Here is a 12,082-nt window from a genome sequence, read left to right on the forward strand (position 1 = left end):
CACAGTCGCCACTGCGGCTCATCAGGGATAAACACACATCGCTCACCTTAAATCAAATTCGGTAAAGCTGCTTTGAGACAATGTTCGTTGTTAAAATCGCTATAGAAAAACTTGACTTGTCTTCAGTCCCTTTGCAACAACACTTGAAAATGATCTCAGGTGCCTCCCGTTTCTCTTGTTTGTTCCCGAGATGTTTATACACCTTGACTGAAGTCTATCTGTGGAAATGTTTATTCAATGGGCATGATTTGGAAAGGCACATATCCCTCTGTAAAAAGCCTTACAGCCGACAGTGCGTAGCAGAGCATAAACCAAGCTGCTGTGTACTGAGTGTAGATTAATGAGAAAAAAATCTATTCGAATGATTGTAGGATCAAGCCACAACATAAAATTGAATAGAGTGAAGGGGGTCTAAATACTTTCTGAATTAATTTTAAATCACACCCTGTATTTAGTGCCACAGATTTAAATTGATTTGTCGAAACTGGAAATGTTCCACATATTAATAGATTTAGATTTAAAAAGACTTAAAAAAAACTCTATTAAATAGCATTAGTATTGGGGAAAAAATCTGTATGATCCAGATCTAAAACTTCTTGAAAAACTTCTCAAAATAATCTAAATGCATCTTTTAGGTGAATTAAGAAAAAAAAAATCCAGCTAAAACTATGTGTGATTTAAAAAAATGAAACTTTTTTAGTTGATTCGAATTGTGCTATTGTTATAAATGTTTAAATGATTGTGAGACCTGAGATGTTGTATGGATTAGAGACAGTGGCTTTGAGTAAAAGACAGGAGGTGGAGCTGGAGGTAGCAGAGCTGAAGATGTTGAGGTTTTCGTTGGGAGTGACGACGATGGACAGGATTAGAAATGAGTTTATTAGAGGGACAGCGCATGTAGGACATTTTGGAGACAAGGTGAGGGAGGTGAGATTGAGATGGTGTGGACATGTGCAGAGGAGGGACATGGGGTATATATGTAGGAGAATGCTGAGGATGGAGCCACCAGGAAGGAGGAAAAGAGAAAGAACAAGGAGGAGGTTTATGGATGTGGTGAGGGAAGACATGCAGGTAGTTGGTTTGAAAGAGGCAGATGTAGAGGACAGGGGGGTATGGAGACGGATGATCCACTGTGGCGCCCCCTAATGGGAGAAGCCAAAAGAAGAAGAAGAAATGTATTATTATTATTATTATTATTATTATTATTATTATTATTATTATTATTACTATAATTACATACACTGTATTGCCAAAAGTTTTGGGTCACCTGGTCATAAGTATTGTGTGTAATTCTTGAGCATCGCATTCCACATTTAGTCCCAATTTGCTCTTTGAATTTTCTCCACTCTTCTGGGAAGATGTTCCACGAGATTTTGTAGAGTGTTTACGGATATTTCTGTTCATCAGCCACAAGTGTATTATGAAAGGCAGGGACTGATGTAGGTGAGGAGACCTGGTGTGCAGTCAGCGTTCAAATTCATCCCAAAGGTGTTCAGTAGGGATGAGATCAGGTCTCTATTTCAGACCACTCAAGATCTTCCTGTCCAAAGCATGTAAACCAGATCTTCGAGGGGATCACTTTGTGCACAGGGAAATCGCCATGATGAAACAGGTTTGGGTTTCCAAGTTCAAGTGAATGCAAAATTTTATTATAACGCCATCTAAAGACGTCTTGTACAATTAAGTGCCTCCAGATTTGTGTTTGGAAAAGAACCACATGTAGCAGGAAAGTTCAGGTGACCCAATACTTTTGGCAATATAGTGTATATATATTATAATTATAATAATAATTCTTATTATTATCCAATATATGCTTTGTTACTACAAACTATTTATTATTTAAAAAATCACAAGTCTTTATTTAATCAATTTACAATCACAATACAATAATTGGGTTAGCGAGGTATCGAATTTAAGGTAAAAGTAACACCATGTGAGGGAAAGTGGAAAGTGGAAAGATGAACATGATGCTGCCAGAAGATCTTCCCACAGTTTTGTGTATTGATGCTGGTGCTGGAAAGCTAGTTTTGACAATTCGCTTGAGAATTGAGGTTGAGATCTTGAGACTACAATGTCAATAGGATCGGATTGAACCTGTGGATGGTGTAGAGCAGACTGATTTTGCACCATCCACAGGTTCAATCCGATCCTACTGAGACTGTGTTCCAGAAGGGTAAAAATGTTTCATCCTAGGATGAAGGTAATCAGTCAGAAAAGCTGCAGTATTGATTTGCAGAGAGACGGCTCACTCACAAAATAAATAAATGCCCTCACGGTATAACAGAGCGACTGTTTTTCTCTTTAATGTGTACATTTTATGCACAAAAAATATAAATGGTGGATTTTTCGCTGCTCCCAGCGGAAAATATTTCATTAACAATGTTTCCGATTAAAAGCCATCAGAGGTTCGGATTAAAGCAAAACAATATATGAAAAAAAATACACAGATGTTGCGTTTTATTAGCTTATTTGGTTCAGGATTATCTGTAACTTTTGGACGAAAAATCTGTGCATCAATTAATTATAGCCTTGATTTCAGAGGTTGAGCCCCAATTCATGATGGGAGTTAACTGAAGGGAAACAGGTGCTTTAAAGAGGATTGATGGAGCTCGGAGCATGAAATGTCGCAGTGGTCCGTTCTGCTGCGTTAGCACACTGAGGTCTTATCAGGCGTCTGCTAGCCTGCCGTCATCAGTTATACCCAATAAGACAATAAATCGTCGCGTGAGCAGCATCACACAGGGATGCTCACATGCACTGAAGCATCGCATACGCTGTATGGCGATTTGTAGTCTCGAAGCACCGTGTTTTATTCAATGTGGTTCGCTGGCTTGAGTTATGGTGTGTTATTGTGCTGTGTGTGTGTGTGTGTGTGTGTGTGTGTGTGTGTGTAGGTGTGTGTGCTTGTTTCCCTTAAGCGTTCCTTGTTCGGTGCTGATGATTTGCCGTAGTCCGTCATACTCATGCTGCGCTCTGCATCCAGACTCAACTGGCACTGCATGACCTATTGAGAGGCCTGCCAGCAAATCACATGACCATGCTTGTCCAATCAGCATAGCATCTGATATGTGTTGGGGAGGCTAAGGCAGGCAGGCTTGTTTATCCAGGCGTGTTTTGCAGTCTCTTCAATATTTCATAGCATTGTTTCGCCAAACACGGCAAGAAAAGAGACAGCATGTAATTATAGGCAGAATGCAGTGCTCTCTTCACACAGACAAAATGTGGCATCACAAATGTTCTTGCATTGGACCGAATGATGCTAGTGTGTGTGTGTGTGTGTGTGTGTGTGTCTATTTGTGAAGGTTTTTCTGAGACGTATCGCCTTTTAAATAAAAATGGGATCACATATGGTGAAGATTCAGATGTAGAAATGTTGCTCTAAAAGTGTCTTTACATTTGACAAAGATATAGAAGGATGTTTGTTTTTTTTGTTTTTTTGTCTGAATGCACTGTCAAAATAAAGCATGTTGCAGTATTTTTATATCTTGCAAAATTATTATTTATTGGAGGCAATCTGAGAATCGTCACCAACGATTGTTACAAAAAATAATTATTTATTCATTTTCTCCCGCTTATCCGTAATTCGGGTCGCGGGGGCAGCAGTCTAAGCAGGCCCCCGCCTTCGACTGCTGCCCAATCCTAACAGCACCGTCCCTTACGGTCCCTCCTGCAGGTGGTGAGCCCACGGGAAGGCGGCCCCACGTCACTCCGACATCACGGACCTTGATATTTCCCTCGTAAGGGACCCCCGGAGCATAGAGGGTTAAGGGCCTTGCTCAAGGGCCCAAGAGTGGCAGCTTGGCAATACCGGGGCTCGAACCCCCGACCTTCCGTTCGGCAACCCAGCCCATTTATCCGGGCTTGGGACCGACACTAAGAGTGGCTGGGGTGGGTTCCCTGACCGGGGATCGAACCCGGGCCGCAGCAGTGAGAGTGCCGCATCCTAACCACTAGACCACCAGGGAACCTTAAATTAAATAATAAAAACTAGGAAATTATTGACCTAAGGACATGAATGTGGAATAGGTCTTTAGACAGGACAAGAGTCAGAAACGTGGGTGTGTAAAGTGACATCTAATCAAAGCTTTACTGTAATAGAGAACAGGAGAACACATTAGGATAGTAAACTCTATGCGTCTTCTAGGACAGTATCATAAACAAAAGCACATGGCTCACCTGAAAACCAATAGATAACCAGAATCCTCACAAAACCACAAAGAAGGTATTTATTCTCAAGATTTATATATTGTATATTATATCCCAAACCAGATTCCTCAGAATGATGCCATAAATCTCCTTTCACACTAGAAAGTATGTATATGTCGTTTGGTCTGTTTTTGATGTCTTACTGAATTTTCTGATGTTTTAATAGATTTTGGAACTAGGAAATGTGGACCCTGTGGACTCTGTATTTAAACCTCTTTTCACTGGTGATATCAATGCGCTAAATGTAAATCATTGTTGTTTCAATTTAATATTCAATTCAATACATTTTTGCAAATATTTGCAAAAAAAAAAAAAATTGCTAAAATTTGCAAAAACACTATTTGCATAGTGTCTTCAGATATAAACATTGTCTCAAAGCAGCTTTACAGAGATAACCTTTATAAAAAATTTATACGTTTGTTCCTTGTAAGTAAATTGTATGTTTTTCCCTAATGAGCGAGCCAGTGGTGACTGTGGAAAAGGGAAAACTCCCTGAGATGGCATGAGGAAGAAACCTTAAGAGGAACCAGAATCAAAAGGGAACTCATCCTTATCTGGGTGACACCAAATGTCTATTCATTACAGCTAATCACTGTTAAATTATGCAGTGATAGACATGTACATGCAACCTGTGGTCCTGAGCCATAGTGGTAGACTGTTGATATTAACTGCAGTCTTAATCCATCCTTAAAGTTCTTGCGTTGTTCAGTAACTTCATAAACCTTAAGGCTTTTGTTTCTATAGCAACAGGTCATTCATAGAGAGTTGTATAGCAGATTATCCTCTAATAAAATCTGATGTTATTTTAAGAAGTGAAAAAATGTATAATTGTTTATATGGTGGAGCTTTCAGGACGCTTTATGGAAGAAGTCTCGAGTGTCAGCACTTTTTTTATCCTGGGCTGCATGCCTTATGGAGCAGTAGTGGCTTAGTGGTTCGGTCTCTAAAGTACTTTATCTGAGTTCTCAGTAACATGACAAACATGATTAATTTCAAGAACTGAACACTAATGAAGGAATAGCTGCTGCTGTAATGTATGCGAGACCAAAAATGAACTTGTTTAGCAGTAAATATGGAGAAATATGGACTAAAAAGTTTGTATTTGATTCATTAATACAAATAATCGTTGATGTTGATTTGTGTATGTGGGATTAAACAAGTTAGGATTTACTGTTTTGGGAAAATAATCATCACGCCACTTTATATAATTTTCCTACAACAATATTTTGTGCATATTTCAGATATAAGATCAAATATTTTTAGCTTGAATGATGTCAAACAAATACATCCTTCAGTGCAGGGCTGATGATTCTCTCTTAGACTCTTAGTCTAAGGCTTTGGTAAAGAACATGAAACAATTTTATTTTGGTCGAGGATATCTGCTGGGGAATCAGACATCCTGCGCCTTGAGGCTGTTTTGAGGATTGTCCTGAATCCAGTCTTCTAGATTAGCATATATTTAAACGGAGCTTGTTTTTTTCCCCACTCGCCACGTTGCTTGTCAGCGTTGCAGGAATCACGTCAGTGAGCTAACCGACATGTTATTGCCTGTTAATGATACGAGAGGTTGCAACAAAAACATGATGCTTATATCAGGCAGGAATAGTGGATTGAGAGGATTTAGGCGTCGTCAGGACTTGACACAGTGAACAGAGGCTGGAAACGCAGATAGCGATCAAAGCTTCAGGCCTACGCTTTATAATCGCTGAGCTCCTCAATCTGCTACCGGTGCTGTCACCGCAGAATTCTACTGAGACATGGTCTCTTGCTCCCTCCTTGTTTTTCCTGTGCATTATCTAAAAATGCTCATGGGGGCGGTTTGTGGATTCGGTGTGTGGGACATGCTGATGGCTCTGAGCTCGGTTTTTGATATGAATCGTCTTTGTGTACTCGTTTGTTTGGAAGGTTGAGGACCGAGCTGGCGTTACGTCTCGCACACATTGAATAAATGAACGATATATTACAGATAAACAAAAATGATTTATTGTGAGACAGAAAAACAACAACAAAAAAACCCCCACTCCAGGGTCTGCATTCATTTCTGGTCTCCCTGATCTGAATCATCATCATTTTACCTTCATGCATTTCAGGTGTTGGTCGCATTCATGGCCGATAGCTTCCTCTTAGAGCTACTTTTAGAGGAGAGAAAAAGCTTCCTCAAGGATTAGATCATTCAAAGCAGTCTGGAAGATTTAATGATTGGATCGTTGCTCCAGAGGGTTCTTCACACTTATAAATAGTTGGAACACAGAGCGCGAGGTGGGAATACACCCCGGTCCATTGAACAGCACCATGCACACACACACATTCACACACTCATTCACGCCTAGGGGCAATTTAGTGTTACCTAACGGCATGCGAGGAAATCAGGGAACTTGAGAAAACTCTAAACTTTTACAGTATTTTCTTTAAATCACTATCCTGTCTATTCTTACTTGTATACGAAGTGGCCCAGAGGTAAGACATTGGCTCAGAAGGTTGTGAGCTCAAATCCCAGCCCTACTAAGCTGAGCCCTTGAGCCCTACCTGGGCGGTTGTATAAATGAGATAAATGTGAGTCACTCTGGATAAGTGTGTCTACAAAATACTTGTGTTGTTTGCAGACTAACCTCAAGTACATTCATACAGTTGGTGTTCATATTCAAATGCAACCTCCCAGACTATAGACCTCTTATATAACTGTGAGAATTGGATACATCTTTGTCTAAAGTAAGGAATAAAGCATGATTTGGCATGTTGGATTAAGAAAATCAACAGATGGTGTGGAACAAAAACATTGTTAAGTTTATCGTTTTCCTAAAACTGCACGAACTGTTCTGTTTAATTCTTTTATACCACAGCACTTTACCGATGATTGAATTATTTTTCAATTAACAATGATATCAAAATATTTATCTGCTTATAATTGCAATCGGTTGTCTCTCGATGCAGCTTGTTGTAATGTAATAACGAGAAGAACAGATGTCAGTGCAGATGACATAACCTGAACCATAGCAGCAGAATCACAGCCATAACCACAGGGAACCAACATGAGACAAAAAGTGCTTTGAAAGATGAGACTATATCCAAGTGTTAATCAGGATGACAGGTGTAAATAATTAGACACATGACATCTCATGTGACGGTGCAGTTGTGGATTGGAATTGTAGTTCAGGACCATAAATTATTGACACCAAGAAAACAAATCACAAGATTTTTGGTTATAGCTTTAGCCCTGATTGTTCCAAAGTGCTGATACGGGAGACCCCACAAAGTGTCCCTCTGTAAAAACTTTGATGGGGACACAATTTTCTTTGTTTGAAAAAAAAAAAAAAATGCATGCAAATTACCTGTAACTATGGAAATGATAAAGTACTGTATTAATATAAACCTGTGAATTGAATTCAACTTGACCCCATTGCCAAAACTGCTATTATGTAAAATAAATACATATTTTTTTGACCAATCAGAATCAAGACTTCATCAGGACAGGCTTTAATAAACAGGTTGAGGTCAATAAACAGGTCAATACATGTAGGTTCGGTTTATTTTTTTTATACCAAGTGAAACTTTCTGAATAATGGAATTATTTACAATTCATTTATCTGTTGGATTTAAACAAACTTTAAATTAAATTTTTAATTTAGATGCTCAATGGTGAAGAGGAAATTATTGTGGTAAACACAAACCCTGCTTGTCAGATAGGACTTTTGTGCTGAAGAGCACTTTATGTAATAACTTAAGCCCGAACAGTCTATTATTTGTTCGTAGATTTTTATTAAAATGCAGCCTGGCAAACAATATTGTGTTAGAAGTGTGTCAAACCCTGAAGAGCGAGTGTCAGAGAAACACCGTCTCTTATGTAACTGTTAAAATAGTATAAAGATTTGTCTGTGGTGACTAACAGCGAGACTATTGAAGGCGCAGTGGCGTTGGCCATCATCAGGGATCATCAGGGATTCATCCTGTGTCTGGCCAGCCTACACCTTGTGCTTCAACTTGTTAAAGCTAATACTGTGATTTTTCTAAACTAAATTTAACTCAGCTTCTACTTTCACCGCTCAGCAGCTGTCGATCCAAGTTGCACGGAGCTACAGCATGCTGCATTCGATCTTGTTTTTTTTTTTTATTTCACGGTGAATTAAAATGACATTCATATTTCATTAGGAGATCTTAATGAGAGTCCATTTGAAGTTTGAACGGCTGTGAGACAGGATTTTTTATCTGAACGTGCAGGCTGTAATCTTCTTCGGTTGTGGTTTAAGTAGTGATGGTACGTCGCGGTTTGGACGATTTCAGGATTCTAATTGGAATTTTCCATATCTGATTAAAGCTGAGAGCAAAAAAACTCCAATCTTTCGTTTTCCATTTTGATGAAAGCATCTCGAGTGGCTTGTCTCTGATGAAGGACAGGTGGACTGCTGTCAGTGCCCCATGAAGACGCAGTTAAAAGCAGATTGGGTCCTATGAATAGACATCCTGTTGGAATGGTGTGATGCCATGCACGGCTATTTCATGGAATTTACTGGTTTTGGCCCATTACCCATCATCCCCCATTACCACCTGTCCCTATCTTGTTAAACCTTCAGGGCTTGCCGCTTGCCTGATTCTTAGTTATGTGGGTATAAGACGAGCACCCATTTCCCAAATTCTTGATGAGATAATTAGAAGTAAATGAAAGAATTACGTAGTGTCCTCGATTATTAATATATCATGCCGGAGATCTGGATGCTCTTTGATGTGTGGAAACAAGTCAGCCAATGGGATTGCTCTGCTGTGCCTGGCAGTAGCGTTAGATTGGCTCAGATCGATGCCTCATTTGAAACCGATGACTGCTCCAGGAGCCGTTAAAGGCTTTATAAATCTTCTCCGTGCCGGGGTCAGCATACTAAAACATCCTCGTTGTTGTGGTAATGCAGTGTCTAAGGCAGTGGCAGTGACGTTTTTCTGAACTGGAGCGCATACATGTATGCTTTTCTTCTCTGTTTCAGCGTCACATCACCGCACGACCCCTGCCTTTCTCTTGCTGTCCCCGGTTTCTCAAGAAACCCCATATGCTCGAACTGTCAGAGCAGGTGGCGATCGGTTGGAGAAGAGGCTTTCAGCACGACCTCTGATAACATACCGACACATACTTTCACGCCCCCACACTCTCAATGAAGACCTTTAACGCTAGCGTCTTGTTAAACCAAGGCTCCCGGTAACCACAGTGAATTATTCATTTTATTCTCATTTCATTTCAGAGAAGAGAAAAATCACACCATTTGCTGATTTTGTCACCTCGGTGCTGGAGAGTCATTCAGAGATGATTAATGCGGTGATTAATAGGCCTTCATTGGGTATTATTTGATTCCTATATTGAGGAGCATAACATTGACACAGTCCTGGGCTGCAGTGACTTGCTGACATTAATCACCACTTCTCTATAGTCAAAGGTTCACTAGAATATTATCTTCATAAGTCTATGTCTCTCAGCCACAGTGAAGCTGAGGGTTTTTTAATACAGGATGACATGAAGGCACCGTTTCAGGGCAATAGGTGTGTAATTGCGGGTGAGATGACACATTCTCTTCCCGTGGGCTCACCACCTGCAGGAGGGACCGTAAGGGACGGTGCTGTGAGGATTGGGCAGCAGTCGAAGGCGGGGGCCTGCTTAGACTGATGCCCCCGCGACCCGAATTACGGATAAGCGGGAGAAAATTAATGAATGAATGACACATTCTCTGTACCTATATATTATAACTGCATGGTTGTCTTCCTCTACAACCCAAAAAACAAACCCACATTTACATGACTGTGAATTCCTTTTCTTTTTTTGTTTTGATTTTTTTCAACTCTGCCTAGGATCACTCAGGGTCATCCACGATACAGCACCCCTAGAGCACGGAGGGTTAAGGGTCTTGTTTAAGGGCCCAAAAGAGGCAGCTTGGTGGGTAAAAGCCTAAACCCTAAGGTTAAAAGGAAAAAAAAATACTTTTAATTGTGTAACTTAATTAGCAGAATTTTTTTTTTTGTTGTCTGTATACTATTCGGCTGCATTATACCACTCACAACACGATTATACTGGTAGCACCGGCTCGCAGCACATTTCCGGTTTTCTATGTTTACATCTGTGTTTTTTGTGTTTTCAGGTTTTTACATGTCAGCCCTGTGTCTTTGCTTCAAGGCATGTTTCTCCCCACATTTAGTCCCCATTTGCTGTTATAATAACCTCTATTCTTTTGAGAAGATGTTCCTCTAGATTTTGGGGTGTGTTTGTGGAGATTTGTGATCATTCAGCCACAAGAGTGGTAGTAAAGTGAGGTCCTGATGTTGGCAAGGTGGACTAGGGTGCTGTCAGCGTTCCAATTTATCCCAAATGTATTTAATAGGGTTGAGGGCAGAGCTCTATAGCCAGCTCTATATACAGTATATACTTTCTTTCGGCTTCTCCCATTAGGGGTCGCCACAGCGGATCATCCGCATGTTTGATTTGGCACATGTTTTTACGCTGAATTCCCCTTTCTAACGCAACCCTCCCCATTAATCCGGGCTTGGGACCGGCACTAAGGCTTGTGCAACCCTAATGGCTGGGGTTGGTTCCCTGACCGGGGATCGAACCCGGGCCGCAGCGGTGAGAGCGCCACATCCTAACCACTAGACCACCAGGGACCCTCAGCTCTATATACAGTACCATATTTAAATGGAGCTTTGCTTTTGGGCTTTTCTGACCAGGTTTAAGTTTCCTAATTTGAGTGAAGGGAGAATTTAATGTTATTGCATCCAAACATTGCTTGGGTTAAATCTGTAATTAATTTGTGATTAAATACGGCTGTGTGTGATCGTGAAGTTTTACGCTCAGTTTACTTCTAATACCAAGTCCTTGTTCCATGTTTCGAATTTCCCAGTTTTTAATCTCACTTTTTTGGTTTTCACACTCAGGTACTTGGTTCGCCTTGTTTGTCTTTGCCTGTTTTCTGTTTATGATTATGCCAGTTTATTTAATAAAACGTTCTTAATCTGCACTTGCATCCAACTCTACAGTTTTCTATTCTTATTTTAAATGACAGCATCTATAATAATTCTGATCGATTTTACATGGAATTATTATTTTTAATAATTGATAACATTTCATAATTTTTCGTTTGCAAGTTTTAAAATGTTTTTATTTTTAAAATTCTAGAACAACTTTTTAAGTCATAAAACACAATCTGAAAATCCGTTTCATTATTGAGTAACTGGGGTTTCTGTTTCTCCAGGTGATGGCCAAATTGAAACATCAAATCATCCTGCTACTTCAGCAATCCCCACTGGGTCTTCAAATGTTTCCTCATCTGTCTCTCCGCTAGAAGTAGAGGTAGATTCTCTCCTTCAGTCCCAGGCTCCACCAGCAGAGGCAGCATCAAGCACCAGAGAGCAGGCTGTGTTCTCCTCTGTGCTGACAGTGAGGGCAAACTCAGACTCGCTGGTGCAATATCCGGCCCACCCTCACACTTACAATCTCACCAACCACAAAATCCAGGAGGATCCACCACCTAAACCTCCACAAACTCCAACCAAGAGCGTGCCAAGCACTAACCCTGGTACGCAACCTAAAGCATGGGCATGATGTAATAGTGTGTTTACCAGTGCTGTCATGTGTTTGCGGTTAACCGTGATCAAAATGGTTTTGTTTGCAGAAGTCCTTTTTCTGACTTGATGTTGTGGTGTGTGCTTTTGTCCCAGTCGTGTCCATCGTCATGATCATCATCATGCTTGAAAATCCTTGTATGGTGATCAGTCTCATCATCATCGTCATGTGTTAGCTATGATTTGATCTGTCATGACTCATCCTCCTTTGTCATCTCGTATGAGTGTTAATGACACTCATAGACTATTCCTTAGTCAATAACCTTTAAAGTCACAATCAAAGAGTTGT

General features: G+C 40.3%; 1 protein-coding gene across 3 annotated transcripts in view; it reads left to right on the forward strand.

The window, feature by feature from the left end:
• Positions 1 to 12,082, forward strand: part of kiaa1549la (KIAA1549-like a) — a 76,659-nt gene that overhangs the window by 14,328 nt on the left and 50,249 nt on the right. For all 3 annotated transcript variants that reach the window (XM_083560964.1, XM_083560962.1, XM_083560963.1), the window contains exon 2: positions 11,424 to 11,747. In XM_083560964.1, coding sequence (XP_083417090.1) covers positions 11,424 to 11,747 — 324 coding nt within the window. The remainder of the gene's footprint in view (positions 1 to 11,423; positions 11,748 to 12,082) is intronic.

The sequence above is a fragment of the Silurus aristotelis genome (assembly GCF_946808225.1).
Source record: "Silurus aristotelis genome assembly, chromosome: 14".
NCBI classification, from domain to species: Eukaryota; Metazoa; Chordata; class Actinopteri; order Siluriformes; family Siluridae; genus Silurus; species Silurus aristotelis.